Source organism: Aspergillus fischeri, genomic scaffold (assembly GCF_000149645.3).
Source record: "Aspergillus fischeri NRRL 181 1099437636266 genomic scaffold, whole genome shotgun sequence".
Classification (NCBI taxonomy): Eukaryota; Fungi; Ascomycota; class Eurotiomycetes; order Eurotiales; family Aspergillaceae; genus Aspergillus; species Aspergillus fischeri.
The window spans coordinates 2,862,004-2,878,229 of record NW_001509760.1 but is presented as its reverse complement, the minus strand read 5'-3'; the positions used below and the strand labels follow the sequence as shown (position 1 = coordinate 2,878,229).

Below are 16,226 nucleotides of genomic sequence, written 5' to 3'. Positions count from 1 at the left end.
AGTGGTCTAAATCAAGCTAGCACCGCAAGTTAACTAAAGTACGGAGTAGATTTGCACCAACTAGTCTTTGGCGTCCAATCAAACAGTTTCGTCAGAGAGACAGCTCGGCCGTCCTTCTCCCTGAGCTTTCCACACTCTCGACATAATATGAACGACTTTGAATTTTCGCAATCCGGCTCCTGAATTATGGGTCATGGTACATGAGCCCCGCGTCATACTTCACCTGGTGTAGGCTATAAGAAGGCCCTCTCACCGACACAATCGAACGGCTGACATACTGATCGTCGGTGATATAACGTCATTCGTGGTTATTGTAGGACACTTCGTCGCGTCGCGATTGTTTCGGGGAGGGCAAAGTAGCTGGTAGCCGCAAGACTCGAAAGAGCATTTGCGCAAAGACTGAACGATTACTTCCAACAGCGTCCATCAGGATGGATGCGCCGGCAACACCTGTCTTACCGACTAGTGATGAATATCCAGAGATTCCTATTATCGATGATAATGAGAGTCTTGCCGAGATGATTCGAAAATTACGGAAGTAAGTTCAGCATGCATTTGCCCAACTTATATCGGCGGGTCTAACTTCGCATATCACCAGTTACCTCAATGTAGCTGTACCTGATGTTGCGTGTACATTTCAGCAGCTGAGATCTTCTGCCTATGGACACAAGCTCCGGCTTCTCATAGGCTCTCTGGCTGAGAATTCACACAATCCTTGGATTATCTCCGCTTTGATGTAAGTTGAGAACGTGATTTATCTTGCAAAAGAACGACTCCTGAAGATCACTTGTATTAGGATCTTGAAATGGCAGTTAAACAATGAAGACAACGACTCCGACTGGGGGTTGAACGAAAGTCGGGGTTATGCGTGTGAATACATTGCCTGGCAGTTTCTTTGTCACCTCACACGACGGGAGATGATAGATGTACTGCTTGAGGAGCTTCCCTCTCCCAGACGAGATTCCGCAACAATCTCACAGGCCGAGCAAGGTGCATCTGGACTTGGATCAATCTCCCATGAAGATGAAGGCAACGAAACAGAAGGCGAAAGGACTCCGCTACTGTTGAGCTCTTCCTCGTCCCTCTACCGATTCTTTGTCGGCAAAAGCCACCAAGGTGACCCTTGCACTGGGGACAATCGGGGATCTCGGGGCTGGTATTATGATGATCCCGAACTTCATTCCTTCTCACCTTTTTTTGGTCTCAACGCTCTGGAAATCGCAACAATCGCCCATGCTAAAAAGTTTCTCAGCCAGAAGGCTGTTCAAAGGGTGATAGACGATATCTGGAATGGGGAGATTGTTTTTTGGGACTCATTGAGTGTACATTCCAAGAAGAAGCCTCAGTTTTTCAACAAACGGTAAGATAGAATTTTCCAAGCATTTACGGTTTACTAATATTGTCGGGTTCCGCGCTACAGGACTGCCGATCCATACTCAAGATTAAGGGTTCCAATGTATCGAAAAGCGTTTGAAGCCGCTTTTTTTGTTTCTTTCTTGTTCCTATACTACGCAGTCCTTGTTGAGAGAAACCCTACCGGCATAGGCATATTCGAGACGTTGATGTATGTCTGGATAGCTGCCTTTGCTTATGATGAACTGAGTGGCATGGTCGATGCGGGGATGCTCTTCTACCAGATGGATTTTTGGAGCCTCTGGAACATGGGCATCATTGCCATTGGCCTTGCCTTTGTTATCGCGCGTGAGTCATTCGCCCCTGTAGCAATACCTGGGTCAGCTCCGGCGAAGGCGACAAGTACTGCATCGCTGCTTTTAGGTCTCCTTACTGATCTGGATTCGCAGGTATCGTTGGACTGGCCAAGGAGAGCGATTATATTACGGATTTATCATTCGACATACTGTCATTGGAGGCTTTGTTTTTGGTTCCAAGGCAAGGCTTCAGCCACCGCCGACGATTGATTGGCGCCTCGGCTCGCAACGTCGACTAACATGAGCAATTCACAGGATTTGCTCACTAGTGAGCTTGAACCCGTATTTTGGCAGCTTGGTACGGCGGACTATCTTCTTCATGCTGGGGAACCACCTTCCGGAATACATACTGACAAGCTGCTGCGCATAGATACCTGTTTTGAAAGAGATGGTACCGCTCTCAATATCTCGGGGTACGCCGACTGGTGTAAGGCTGATTGGTATGTTCTAGACCAAAGCCTTTTTCAGGTTCCTTCCTGTGGTCGTCGTTTTGTACATTGGTGAGTAGCTGAAGGGCTCAGGTCATGTCGATTCATGCCTCATGCGAGCTGAACTTGCTACCAGGGTTCCTGACGACATTCACTATGCTTGCCCGTGACCGACTGTCTCTGCGGCAAATGTCATGGATTCTTGTGAAAGTATTCTTTGGGTATGTCGGTGAAGAATCCCTATTTCCGACCGCTCTTTTGACTGACGATGCGAGGCAGATCGAGTGTCTTAGGATTTGTACGCTTCTTCCTCGTTGTTGAAGAACATTCTTGACTGACGGTGGCTTGATCGATTGGCTATTAGGACATCGCATATGATGTAAGTCCGTCGCTCTAAGTGGCTGTCATCCACGATGTGACAGGAGCCGACGGGTTTGGCAGAATCGATAGGCTCTCGTGTTAAGATAGCTAACGCGCTAATTTCTTAGATTTCTCCGATCTTTGGCTACGGTTTGATGTGAGTTTGATGTGCCTCTCCTACTGCGCCACACGAACCATTTGAACAGTCAACCGCATACAATTTTAATCACGTTCACTCTTGAAGTGGCTATGAATCTCGTCTTTCCTTTCTATTTCTTCCTTTTATTTTAATTGTTTATTTGCTTTTTGTCTTCATTTTCTAATTATCATCTTGTTTTTCTTTTCCGGGTTGTTGCTGGGCGTGTGGTGTGTGTGGGGTTGGCGCAGTTAGACGCCCGGCACCAGTCACCCCTCAAACGAGCCGCCTGACAATTGGATATACACGAAGCTTTCTGAAGGAACATTGAAAGTGGAGCGAGAAGGAAGGATAGCGAAGAGCTCAAACGAAGAGATGACTAACGTCCACACTCGACAGGCTCTTGTTCGTGTCAATGACAAATCTGTTATTGATCTCCTCTCTGGTTAGCTTGATGAGCATGAGTCTAGAAGGGGTGCGTTTATTTTGACTCACTTTGAAATCTCATCTGCAGATTGCTAAATCAACCTGCATTATAGGTCATGGCTCATGCACGGGAAGAGTATCTTTTCCAGTTCGTAGCACCCATGTCGCGCCTACTGATTCGATCTCCAACAGTCATTAATGTGTTGCCAATAGGTTATCCATTTACGTCCTAGAAAGCAGCAACTCTAGAAGACTAACTTATTTTATGCCACCTTTGGTAAGTCCTATCGTGGCTAACCTATACCCAATGAACACCACTTAGCCGTTAGCCTACCGACTTTGGCTTGGTTACTTATATTAGACTTGGCACAGAACCTCATCCCACTTCTCTGCATTCGGCCCCTAAGGCTGTTTCTGTCCGCAGGGCATATCCGTCGAGTTCGCATCGTTCTGCTCCGGGCAACCCACCTTCCTTTCGTGGCCTTGATCTGGGCTTTTGAGTCTAGCCGCCGCTATGTTTCGCAACGAAACAATCAATTTCCCCCTACTCAAACGACTTCTACCTCTTCCATCCAGGCTAACTTCCCTTTCTCCACGCACCACGCTCCGCTTTATGCCTCCACAGTCGATTCGTCGCAGCTGGGTTGTGGGAAATCCAAGGGATCGACCAACGCGGCTCAGCATGCGGAAGCCCGCAGAGTGTGTGGACTGACTCCAAATCAGGCCGGGCGTAATGGCTTGGCAGATATGATCGACGAGCTGGAGCAGTTGCGCACCCAAGTGGAGCGCGTGGCAGCTACAGTAGCTTTCCACCAAAGAAATCGACTGTGAGGCCGTGGAACAGTAATTAGAGCAGAAAATAAAAGCATGCTAGATATTCTGAGGCTAGTTACTCCGTCGACTAGTTTCAGACTTCCATTTGAACAGATCACGACCTAAAATGGTAGACACACGCACTGGCTCATGGCTGGCCCCATAGTCTAAAAGACTAGCGCGAGCACCGGCCACCGACAAGTCTGACTACTAACAATGGTTCAAGATGTGACCTTCGGATGTCGTTACTATTATTGCTTAGATGCCTTGGTACCAATATGCAGATAGTGTCTGTGGCTAGAAAACAAGTAAATATGCATGAAATTATGGAATACCCTGTCGGTCATTACCTTCTGCCCCTTAAGTCTATTCCTATCGCGCCATTGTGGAAATTCCTTTCTTAACCTTAAAAGGTATGCCTGAGTCATTCCCGTGATTTGAAGATTTTCATGATCTCCCTTGGCATTGCAAGTATATCTTCCTCACCACATGATATGAAGAGTATTGGCTCCTGGAAAATTAATCAAAGACTGAGTCATTCGTCCTGCGGTAGTCCGAGCGCCATCATCCTCAAACCAACGGCTATCTTCTAGTATAGATAAGGTATAGAGTCACTGTTGGTAAATTGAAAGATTTACTTGGCAGCCTGGTTGTGAAGAGACAATATTAGTAGTAAAGGTACTTTGTAGGCAATGCCCCTCTTTCTCCTGTTCCTGGGGTTAAGAGAGGGGAGCGGCTCGACCAGGTGCTGGGTACTCCTGCTTCTTCGTCTTCGTCTCCCTCTCCTCTCTTCTCATTGACAACAACATCCTCTGCATCAACTTTGCAACCATCAACCAACCGCTTTTCCGTCTCCCAACATCACATCCTGCGGACTCCCTTGTTTCTTCACACGCTGGCTATCCTCAAGTATGTTGCCAACTCTTGGTTTCTGGGTACCGCAGCTGTGCCAATCACACAGGCGACACGCACTGCTCATTTGCCAAGCAAGGTACCAGACTGTCGGGTCGCAACTAAACCTCTTCGATGCTCGTCTCGCAGCAGGAAAAGACGAAATGAGTGATCCGGCGGCGATGATCGGGGGGAACAAGGTGGCAGTGGCACTCCCTCACCCCCTAGAAACTAGGAGGTCGCGGTTATTCCAGTCGCAGAATGTGAAGAGAGAACGGTGAAGCACTTATCATTATTCTACTCATCCCATTCTTCCAACTGGTCTTCCTTCACTCTTATGCAACCCCCTGGTCCTGTGGGCTGCTAAGATAGGTATTTCCCTTCTCTCATCACCAATCCATTTCTCTGCCCCCCTCTTTCTATTGTTTTTTATTATTATTACTTGTTTTCCTTATGGATTATTCCTTTTCAGACCCTGTCGGAGCACAGTACCATACAGCAGGCCCCAGTGGGCTGCCTGTTTCTCCACCCTTTTTTTTTCTTCGACCACACCAAGCGTCGCCCCCTCAAATCCCCAGGGACATGGATCAGAATTAATAATTTGACAACTCGGGCTGATCACACGTTTCCGGCGCTAAGTCATTGTGCACAAGTTTCCATCGTTGCGCCTATCTGAATGTTGCAGACATGGCCTGCAACGATCAGTCCAGCCCGGCCCTGCCCAGCTAGCTTTCCCACGACCCCCTTCACAGTCTCTCTCCCTCCTCCACCGCATCCTTCTCTTCACTTCTCTTCCAAGTCTGCCTTGCCCACTCAGGCGTCAAGATCATTGCTTTCCTTGTGTCTACTGCGCCGATGCGGCGGGAAATGTACACAGGTGAGCGTCATATGGCTGAACCTCCTGTCGTCTTCTCAGCCGCTACACATGTTCGCCGCAATTCCTACCCTGCAACAGCATTGCTGTTGAGTCAAGTCACTGCTTTATATAATTTGCATGCTTTCGCCCTGGTTCTTTGATATTAATATATTTTCCCATTCGTCTGAGGTCTCGACTGTGAGGTTGCAAAGAGATCCAACTCAGTTTACCCGGAGTTTGAAAAAGAACAAGCCAAGTGATTCACACTCCCAAACAACATTCCTCCTTGCGATTGTGACAGCACAACTTCTGGTCATGAATTGGACCTCCGAATCCTTCGCGTCCGCTTCAACCTATGTTCCCTCTTCATCTGAGGACAACTCGATGATGATAGAGACAACTCACGGTTACGCGACAGAGGCCTTCGCGCAGGCGAACTATCCCGACAATTCACAGCCACCTACTGGCCTTGGAATCACTTATGTTGGTATGGAGGCTCAGTTCAGTCAGATGGGACTTTGCTCTGTTCCAGAAACACTGTCCCAACCGACGACCGACTGGCCTGATCAGTTGATGCAGTCCGTATTCGAGCCCTGTCTGGAGGTTGAGAATCTTACCACTGGGGCATGCTACGAATCCTTCCCTGTTCATCATGATGTGTCCACCTCTCCCCACAGCCTTTATAGTCCGCAAACCCTAAGCGCATCACCGAGTTACTCTTCGACCTTGGATGTGGGAAATCAGGGTACAACGTGCAGCCAGACGTCCCATAGGTGGCCGAGTACGCCTTGTTCGGACAACACCACTCCTTTCGAGGGATGGTCTCACGTAAAGCAGGAATATGACGACTGCCCGGATCCGCTTCTCTACTCTGAACCGAGTGATGCGTCTAGAGTCTCTACGTCCACAACAATACCTCAGCTGATGGTGAACAACACCTTTGCAGTCACGGCATCCCCTGGAAAAGAGAAAGGCGACACCGCTCTTAAGCCTGATCCAATATTCGAAGACTCCATGGGCCACGATCAGACGGCAACATTACCTCAGTTCACCGCTCACGCGGCCACGACGACATCAAATGATAATGACTCATGCAAAGTGACATCTGCTAGCGGCCTCGTCTGTACCATGTGTGGCACCCGCTTCACCCGACGCTCAAATTGCCGGGAACACATGAAAAGACACGATCCCAGCTGCAGAAAACTCTACCCGTGCGAGGCTTGTGGAAAGACTTTCGGAAGGAGGACTGACCTGAAGAGACACGTGGACAGTGTAAGTCGAGTTGGCCGGCTCGCTGTCTATTGCTAACCCACGCGAAAAAAAGATTCATCATGGACTGCGGAAATTCGGTTGTGACCAGTGTGACCGGCGTTTCAGCAGGCAAGACACTTTGGCAAGGCAAGTTCGCACCTTGCGCCTCATCTTAACCCATCTCAGTTCTAACGCGGGCGCTTTCCAACAGACATAAGGCATATGGTTGCCGACAAAAGTTGCGAAGATCCAGTCCCAAGAAAGGCAAGGAACCTACCGGTTCCCCCTTCGAACCCATCTCTTCTGGCTCGTCAGACATACGTTTCCAAACCAGCAAATGATTTTGAAACGGCAGCCGTCAAACAATTGGTGATTTTGGAGCTCGATACGGCATCACTGAAGAGACGACGACCAGGCCACGCAATTTGCGTTGACCGTAAATTGCCGGTGGCCTATAAACGACCTCGTAAAGTCTTCTTTTGCAAGGCTACTGCGAAGGTTCACAATCGACACTGCATACATTCATGATAGAATAGCAAATACCCTTTGAGCATTTCTGGGAGGCTGTTTTCTATAGCATTTTCACTTACGCAAGCGGCAGCAGAAGGCAAACGAAAGATATACCGGCGTTCATTTTTTCTCCTCATACTGATTGATTTTGTTTCTTTGATTGCATGAGTCTCATTGGCGAAGGACAAAGCAGTCTTTAGGCTGTCAATAACCGGCATAGCATAACATGTAGAGATAGGGACCAGGCGTTGACCACTGCGAGGTCATGCTGAGCGTGATGATTCGCAAGAAGCATTGATATTTTTGATCCTTAGCATCAGTCAGACACAGCATCTGCTTAGTTCATCCTTCGCGTCAGAGAACTGATTCAGTGCCACTCATGAGGCCGTCTGGAGTTTGATCATCTGGCAGTCTTAGAGCAAGATAACTACAACATAAGAGGTCAAGATGTTTGTGCTAGTTAAGTAATTTCACTTCTGACAAATCCAACAGAATGTGATAGTTATTGGACGACCGGAAATCAAAGTTAATCCCCGGCGCTTTGAGACTTTTCGGCTCTGACCGTCAGGGGACTTGGCTCCGCTCTGGTTTTGGAATCTGGATCAGGGCTTAGTCCAGGTGGGAACAAACAAACAAACTGTTCCCCATCTGCTCCGTCACCTGCGTGAAGTGCAACAAACCAAATATCTCCTGGTTGCTGAAAGAAGCAAATCTTGGCTCCGTAATAGTGGCCATTAGTCTACTGATCTATCTCAAATCAAGGTCCACGCTCATGTTGAGAGTGGGCGACTCGGGGCGATGGGTTTGCTTAGAGTCCAGACTCATAGGAATGTTCGTCCAGGCAACGAATTAGCCGATCGTTATATCAAGGTGACGGGGATCGGCACAGTGCTAAGCTGAATATGCCGAAGTTCGTTCCATTCGATACAGCAAGTAATAACTTACCTTATGCTCGGTCAATAAAGCTCGTATCGGATACTCCTCCCATTGGCAGTGTTGTTATTGAAAAGTCCACCCAAGGTACTTTGTACTGGATCTTTCCTTACTCGGAGGACGGAAGATTCGGAGTCGGGGCTCACTGAACACCTAGGTAATACTCTCCGTAGACTAAGGTAGTGCATTCACTACTGCTCAGTATTCTCCTACATGGACAATGATCTGCTGCAGAGCTGCAAAAGGAGAAGGAACATAGAGTAACCAGTTGTCACCTATGACCAGTCAGACCACTGCATATTTAGCCAATACTCCGCTGTCAGAGTGATAAATTGCCAACTCATTTTGATGCCGTACTCGATACTACATACCTAGTAGATCGTTGCATAAGTTACCGTCAGGTGATCGCCGTTATCTCCTTCCCTGCTGTTTGACACGAGCTTACGAAGTCTGGAGTATTTTACCGACGAGCAGCTGAGAGCATTGGGATCGCTCGATCGAACCCCTGCTGCTCCAACAGGCAGCAAGATCCTGCTTTGAGTCACGTCAATCCTTCATCATGTAGTGTACCTCTCTAGTGATCGCACAATCATTTGACGGAAATATATCTGTTGTTTGGGCAATGCTTTCGGGGACGATTAATATATGAAGATATGTGGGTTTAACAGGCTATGACTACTCGACAGCTGGAGATATGCACACATCTCCCCTGCTTCTTCATTCATTGGATAGTAACGAGCATCGGGACTCCGGACATTGCCCCATTCGAGTATTTGCTCTATCCATATCATCTGACCAGGGCGGCCATTGAGAGGGGGATTCTATGGAATTGCATAGCAGGTATGGTATGACAAGATCCCTGTTTGCCCGGGTGAGTAAAGGTAAGCGGTTCGTCAGATGGAAGTCTGCAGCAGGTGGTTGGTATATTCAGGTTGTCTTCGGCTTATTATTCACTAAACAGTGTATTAGGACAGATGAGGATAGGTCAGGACCATCGCAGTCCTAGAAAAGTCTTCACATAAGGGAGGATGTAGGAATTTCATCAAGTGCTTGCTCAATGCCAGACGCATACGGGGTACATAGGTTGATGCAATGTGATAAGAAGGCAAGTCATTGACTACTGCACGCGACAATAGGAAACCCTTGCTTTGAGATGTGGGGGGGCCAATGAAAACAACAATGGTAAGCACAGCTGGTTTGGTGGCGGTATTGTGAATTCTGCACTGATTGGCCTCACCGCTTTGGAATTATGGGCGGGGTTTTCCCTCCAGGAACAACCAAGGGGCTACAAAACCGTACAATCGTCTGGCGCTTTTTCGGACTTTCTAAGGCTTGTCGCTCTTCAGGGAAACTATCAAGTAGTTTTTTTTCATTTGATAGACACTGTCCAGAGTACACTTACCAAGATGACAGCCACCGCAACAGTTACTGCTCCCCCCAGAATTACGGCGGAGAATGTCGCCACGCTCTTCCCCGAAGTTGATACATCGCTGGCTCGGGAGGTCTTCCCCTCAACAGCAGAGGGCTCCGCCAAAGACAGCGAAGAGCTCGCTGGCTATGATGAGGAACAGGTCCGTTTGATGGATGAAGTATGCATTGTTCTAGATGACGATGATAAGCCCATCGGCAGTGCCAGCAAGAAGGCCTGTGAGTGTCTCAGTTCATTGATTATCTTTTGGGACCTTCTCAGAAACAGTATACTGACCAGTCTGATGGTTAGGCCATCTCATGACCAACATCGACCGGGGTCTGCTTCACCGTGCATTTTCAGTTTTCCTTTTCGACTCTAACAACCGCCTGCTACTGCAACAACGCGCTTCCGAGAAGATCACCTTCCCCGATATGTGGACGAACACCTGCTGCTCTCACCCATTGGGTATTCCCGGCGAGACCGGTGCCGAGCTCGACGCTGCCGTGCTGGGTGTGAAGCGTGCCGCGCAGCGGAAACTGGACCAGGAGCTTGGAATCAAGGCGGAGCAAGTACCTCTGGAAAAGTTTGAGTTTTTCACGAGGATTCACTACAAGGCGCCCAGTGACGGAAAATGGGGCGAGCATGAGAGTATGTACCTGACATCTCAATGGCTTCTGAATTTGCTTTTGCAGCCGTTGCTGACACACAGATTCCAGTCGACTATATCCTCTTTATCCAAGCAGATGTCGATCTGAACGTGAACCCCAACGAAGTCCGCGATACGAAATATGTCAGCGCCGAGGAATTGAAGCAGATGTTCATCCAACCCGGCCTCAAATTCACTCCCTGGTTCAAGTTGATTTGCAATTCGATGCTGTTCGAGTGGTGGAGTCACCTCGGCACCGCGGGCCTGGACAAGTACAAGGGGGAGAAGGAGATTCGCCGCATGTGAGAGGTCTGCACAACGAGAGTACGGTGAAGGATTCTTTTGTTTATAGCCAGCCCTATCTGGCACTTTTTATATTCTGTTTGGAGAATAGCATGATACCATACTATGGCATGAGCCAGTCACTTTATAACATGATTCCTCGATAAGGAGCCAATCGATATTCTTTTGGGTTTACAGAACTCGACAATGCCATTACTTTGCCGTTTCATGGGAAACCATTAATTGTCCTTGCAGGCCATAAAAGCTACGAAAGACGAGCATCAAATCATCCACCTCTCCTAAACAAGCCGACTGCAGCTACCGTCGAGTCTCCGCTCCAGTGACAATAAACAAGATACAGCAGGCGAAAATCACCACTCCAACCACAGTAAATGTCAGCTGCGTTCTCCACCCACTCTGCACCAGGGCCGCCTTCCGACTATATTTCACCACCGTCCGGATATAATTCCCGAACCCGTTCACAAGACAAGCCAGACTTAGAACCCAGAAAATAACTCCCAGCGGAAGGGCCAGGCGGCGTTCAAGACCCGTTGGTTGAGAGCGGAAGTGGAACGAAATGATGATCGCTATCGACACAACGGCGAGGTACATGGATAGCCGGAGCCAGGAGAGGAACGTGCGTTCATTTGCGCAATGATCTCGAGCGTCGGAAGCGACGTTCTCGAATAAGAGAGCTCCGAAGAGAGGGCGGCTGAGGAAGAGATGTTTCTTATCCTGCAGGTGTCTGGAGCATTGGGTTAGTTGGGTACACTCTGGCCAAGGGATGCTGTCAAGGCTACCGGAGAAGACAGAGTGGGAGTACGACGGTCTCGAACCTGCCTGGATATTGCCCTGCTCCGAGTAGAATAACGGGGTCGCATACATAGGGCTTTACTTACTCTTCTACTAGCACTGGATCCGAGTTGGTGACGTTAATCATCGGATTGTATCGCGGCCGTAGGGAGGATGGATCCTGCCCTGCCGTGCGTTCAGGCATCTCGAGTATGAGTAGAATTCTCGCAAGAGAACCTCCAAAAGGTGTAGTTCATCCAGGGGCAGCTATGAAATTCATGGCGAGGAGATAGCCACGATTTCTTCCTAGTCAAGGAGGATTAATTGACACCTGAGTCCAGCTATTGATCGATCCGATGATAGGAGCACGTGATATGCATCTGCTAGTCCACTTTGAGACTAATGTCATGTGTCAACTCACGCCCTGCAATTGATTTGATTGAGCTGTGCCGGCATCTTGTCCAATGTGGTTTGTCTATCGATCTCCAAGTAGACAGCAAGTACGGAGTATGGCAAACCATACGGACTTTTGGTGGGAGTTGATCAACCAGTCAATAATCGAGATTTTGTTGTCTTCGGTCATTCGTTATGTTTGGATGGGATGATTCCGAGTGGAGTCTATATTGACGCTTGCGGGGTCCACCGCACGAGCAACAACGCAACAGTACTCCGTACTAAGCATGGACTCTTGACGTGTGAGGGAGAGGTACTTCTTACTCGTGACTCTGTATTGAAATTGGCACTAACAAGATCTTGTTGGTTCAAAAGTCAATTGATACGAGATGAGTCATGACTGGTTCATTCGGACGGCGTCAAAAAGGCAGTGGGGCCCTTTCAATCTCCGGTCCTCACAACTTTATTCCTGATCTTCTATCGCCGTGGGCGGTCATCGAGTCGAAGTCTGCTACTTTAGCTCCCCCAGCCCTGTTCGTCCCGCTCCCAATCACTGTGCTTCGTTCCTGTATTTCAATGGAGGGCTGAGAACCTTTCATTTTGAGTACTTGGACCGGGTGGATGACAGCGGCTGCGTATATCAGCATCCTTCGGATAGATTCGGCAATTGACAGCTTAATTATCTACATCTAATAAATAGTCACCATGGTTCGCACTCAAGGCAGTCGCTCGCTCAACGCAGATGAGCAAACATATCACCATCGTTGCATGTCAAGCTCCCCTCTGGCGGAAACAGCAATTGCTCGAGATCTTGAAAATTATGCCGATAACGAAGACTCCATAACTACCACCGAAGACGAAGAACACTCCGAGGCGTCGACCGTACGTGCGATCAATAGCCAGCCCGGTACAGCCCCCCATTCTTTAGTTGGCTCTTACCAACGCCCTAGCTTTTTCACCACTGTATCGCATAGCACAGTTGTTCCGCACCGAGGAGAGCCGGAATGTCTTTCGTGGAGGGAACGCGACCAGGCAATCGAAGAGGAAAGACGACTTCTGACTGATAATCATGTTATTTCGGATGGTATCAGAACAAATGACCAGAACGGACGGCGGCGCAGATTCAGCGGCCTTCTGTCCCGCAGTCTCAGATCAAAGTCTCCCGAGCCTGTAGATTCACTGGAGTCTGGCAGTGGAGTGGAGAGGCGGGAGAGGACGGAAGCTGTTGCTGTACCGACAGAAACTACCTCTCTGCTTGGAGCTGGGAATGGTGGCCCTGGCTATAGCTTGAGAGATGCTGAAGCGATTGATCGAAAGTGGGAGGAAGCGGTAGTTGCTGGTCTGATACATACAACATGGAAGCGAGAAGCTCTGGTGATAAGCAGATACGCTGCTCCACTTACTGTTACCTTTCTGCTTCAGTATTCCCTGACAGTAGCGAGCATATTCACCGTAGGTCATCTGGGCAAGAAGGAGCTCGGTGCTGTCAGCTTGGCAAGTATGACTGCAAACATTACCGGCTACGCAGGTTCGTCCAGTTCCTCCATTCTACGTTAATCTTGTCATTCTAATTGTGCCATGTAGTTTACCAAGGTTTAGCAACCAGCTTGGACACTCTCTGTTCGCAAGCATACGGATCTGGAAAGAAGAAGCTTGTTGGTCTGCAAATGCAGAAGATGGTCTTTTTCCTTTGGACTATTACCATTCCTATTGCATTGATTTGGTTTTTCGCCGATATGATCCTCTTGAGAATTGTTCCGGAGAAAGAGGTCGCCAAGTTGGCAGGTTTATATCTGAAGGTGGTTGCTCTGGGCGCGCCGGGGTACGCTTGCTTTGAGAGCGGGAAACGGTACATGCAGGCACAGGGATTGTTCTCGGCATCCCTCTTCGTTCTGTTGATTTGCGCCCCTTTTAACGCATTCATGAATTGGTTTCTCGTCTGGGTATGACCGTTCCAATCATTATCTCGCACAGTTTGGAGGAACTTGACTGACTCGTAACTAGAAAGTTGGTTTGGGCTTCGTTGGTGCACCGATCTCGGTCGCCATTACTGATTGGCTAATGCCATTCTTCCTGTTCCTCTACGTGTACTTCGTTGCGGGCTTAGAATGCTGGAATGGCTTGACAAAGCGTGCTTTTCGAAACTGGGGTCCGATGATCCAGCTTGCACTTCCCGGATTGGTCATGGTGGAGGCCGAATGCCTTGCCTTTGAAGTCTTAACTCTGGCATCGTCATGGCTTGGCACAACTCCCCTCGCTGCGCAGTCGATCTTGTCCACAATCGCGAGCATTGCGTTCCAAATTCCGTTCCCAGTGTCTATCTCCGGCAGTACTCGCGTCGCAAATCTAATCGGTGCAACGCTTGTGGATGCCGCGAAGACTTCCGCAAAGGTGACCATGGGAGGTGCGGTCATCGTCGGTCTGTTGAACATGATCGTTCTCTCGTCTCTGCGCCATTATATTCCCCTTCTGTTCACTTCAGATGAGGAATTAATCAAGCTCGTGGCTGGTGTGCTACCTCTCTGCGCAGCGTTTCAGCTTTTTGACGCCCTCGCGGCTAACTGTAATGGTATCATGCGCGGTATTGGAAGGCAAGAAATTGGAGGTTACGTCCAGCTGTTTTCATACTACGCCATTGCGATGCCGATCAGCTTTGGCACAACTTTCGGACTGAATTGGGGTCTGTTTGGTCTCTGGTCCGGAGTCGCTATTGCGCTTTGTCTCGTCTCGATAATCGAGATGATCTTCCTCACTCAGGCCGATTGGAATAGGGCTGTGACTGATGCCCTTCGGAGAAACGCGATGACTTAAATGTCTTTGCGTAGTTGATACTATGATTGATGATGCTTATGATATGCTGGCTCGCCGTTGTCAAAATGGGCATGTATAAGTGGACGTTGAGATATATTGAGTATTCGGCTGGAGGCTTCATATAGGAGGATAAAGGTTTAAGTCTGCTATCTCGTCAAGAAGGATCTAGACTTCTAGGTATATAGTATAAAACTGAGAAGAACCAGGCCTTTACATTTTATTTCCCGCCACATACTCATAAATGTCACATTAGCGGTATATGCAATACACAATCATCCTAGTACTCCAGAATCGCCCAAGTCTGCTCATCAACAGTCGAGAAAATAACACCAGCAGTAAGTAACTCCTCCCCAGCCCGTGCTACATCAGGCATCGGCAGATTCAATTTGGCGGCAATCAACTGAGCGTGTAGACCCTCGTTGCTCTGAGGCTCAGTCTTCAAGAGGTTATAGACTCTCCGAGCGGCAGGGCTCATAGCAGGGAGATTACTGTTGCCAACACCGTAGTCATTTGCACCACCCATTGCGGCGTCCGCGCCGGCCCCAGCACCAGAAGCGCCGCCAGCGGCTCCACCACCAGGAGGACCACGCGTAAAGAACAAATGGATCGCAGCGGCCTCGAGAAGGTGGCAGTGTACCTCGTTGAGGTTCGTCGTCGGCCGTACACAGTGCGCTCCCACGTATCGCTTATTCCCGAAGGACTTGATCTTTCCAAACACCTTTGCGAAGCCGTTCAGCTCGACTTGGTTCTTCCCGGTGCCGGCTTTCCCGTCATCCGTCTCCATCGTATCGGCGGTCTGTGTGTCTATCCACTGCTTCACTTCAATCTCCCCTGTGCCATCGTCGATCTTGTATGTGACGTTCGTGCTCTGTGAGCTGATGTTGCGGACTTGACCAATGAAGCAGACGCTAGCCGCGTCCGCTCCGTCAATCTGGAAGGCGGCTTCGGGGTATGGTTGTGAGGCGTCGAGGGCTTGTTTGACTGTGATCGGACGAAGGGTGGCGTTGTTGTTGTCTCCCTGGGTTTGTATATGTCAGTAAGGCCATATTAACCAAGCGATCAGTGTGGCCTGAGATCGCCGCCTTGTTTGATACAAACTGGGAGGCATGGCTCATTGAGGCTTTAACTCGGGAAATGCCAACGCAGGACAGAGAGCAAAATACCTTTCCACCAGCTGGACTGTTCATTTCTCCAGGCATGAAGCCACCGCCGCCTCCACCTCCGTATGAGGTGTTGCCATAATTATTGTAACCCCCGTCTGGCAGAGGAGTCAGTCAGGCCATGCGAACAAGGAATTACCATGTAAAAGCGAAGCAGAAGCTCTACTCACCCATTTTGTAGTAGTTCTCGAGAAATCCGCTCTGAATACCCGCCAGGGGAAAGCTGTCAATTATCACTATGAGAAGCAAAGCACTCCCATCATTTCTCTGAGAGGGCTGCCATTTTACCTCTTCGGGACGTGTTGGACGCGTCGCGGGGCGGGCTATGTTTGTCCTGTTTGCAGCAAGCATGGATTGCAGTAAAATTAGAACAGAGTTTGTCGGCTCACCGCCTTGGGATTTTTCTCCACCGCTAAAA

General features: G+C 49.0%; 6 protein-coding genes across 6 annotated transcripts; 5 read left to right on the top strand and 1 right to left on the bottom strand.

Moving 5' to 3' along the window:
* Positions 1-431: 431 nt before the first annotated feature.
* NFIA_056880 (uncharacterized protein) lies at positions 432-1,948 on the top strand (the record flags this gene model as incomplete). The annotated part of the gene is made up of 5 exons (XM_001258235.1): positions 432-538; positions 599-736; positions 797-1,360; positions 1,421-1,701; positions 1,803-1,948. 5 exons carry the CDS (start codon positions 432-434, stop codon positions 1,946-1,948), a joined length of 1,236 nt encoding a protein of 411 aa, XP_001258236.1.
* Positions 1,949-3,324: 1,376 nt separating this feature from the next.
* On the top strand, positions 3,325-3,890 carry NFIA_056870 (uncharacterized protein; the record flags this gene model as incomplete). The annotated part of the gene is made up of 2 exons (XM_001258234.1): positions 3,325-3,336; positions 3,432-3,890. The coding sequence occupies 2 exons, from the start codon at positions 3,325-3,327 to the stop codon at positions 3,888-3,890; spliced, it is 471 nt and encodes a 156-aa protein (XP_001258235.1).
* A 2,044-nt stretch (positions 3,891-5,934) lies between these two features.
* On the top strand, positions 5,935-7,087 carry NFIA_056860 (putative C2H2 finger domain protein (Ezf); the record flags this gene model as incomplete). The annotated part of the gene is made up of 2 exons (XM_001258233.1): positions 5,935-6,891; positions 6,944-7,087. The coding sequence occupies 2 exons, from the start codon at positions 5,935-5,937 to the stop codon at positions 7,085-7,087; spliced, it is 1,101 nt and encodes a 366-aa protein (XP_001258234.1).
* A 2,632-nt stretch (positions 7,088-9,719) lies between these two features.
* On the top strand, positions 9,720-10,676 carry idi1 (isopentenyl-diphosphate delta-isomerase IDI1; the record flags this gene model as incomplete). Its single annotated transcript, XM_001258232.1, has 3 exons — positions 9,720-9,960; positions 10,034-10,372; positions 10,441-10,676. 3 exons carry the CDS (start codon positions 9,720-9,722, stop codon positions 10,674-10,676), a joined length of 816 nt encoding a protein of 271 aa, XP_001258233.1.
* Positions 10,677-12,542: 1,866 nt separating this feature from the next.
* On the top strand, positions 12,543-14,648 carry NFIA_056840 (MATE family efflux transporter; the record flags this gene model as incomplete). The annotated part of the gene is made up of 3 exons (XM_001258231.1): positions 12,543-13,365; positions 13,422-13,780; positions 13,842-14,648. The coding sequence occupies 3 exons, from the start codon at positions 12,543-12,545 to the stop codon at positions 14,646-14,648; spliced, it is 1,989 nt and encodes a 662-aa protein (XP_001258232.1).
* Positions 14,649-14,925: 277 nt separating this feature from the next.
* Positions 14,926-16,159, bottom strand: NFIA_056830 (putative replication factor-a protein; the record flags this gene model as incomplete). The annotated part of the gene is made up of 3 exons (XM_001258230.1): positions 14,926-15,666; positions 15,812-15,906; positions 15,979-16,159. The coding sequence occupies 3 exons, from the start codon at positions 16,157-16,159 to the stop codon at positions 14,926-14,928; spliced, it is 1,017 nt and encodes a 338-aa protein (XP_001258231.1).
* Positions 16,160-16,226: the final 67 nt, after the last annotated feature.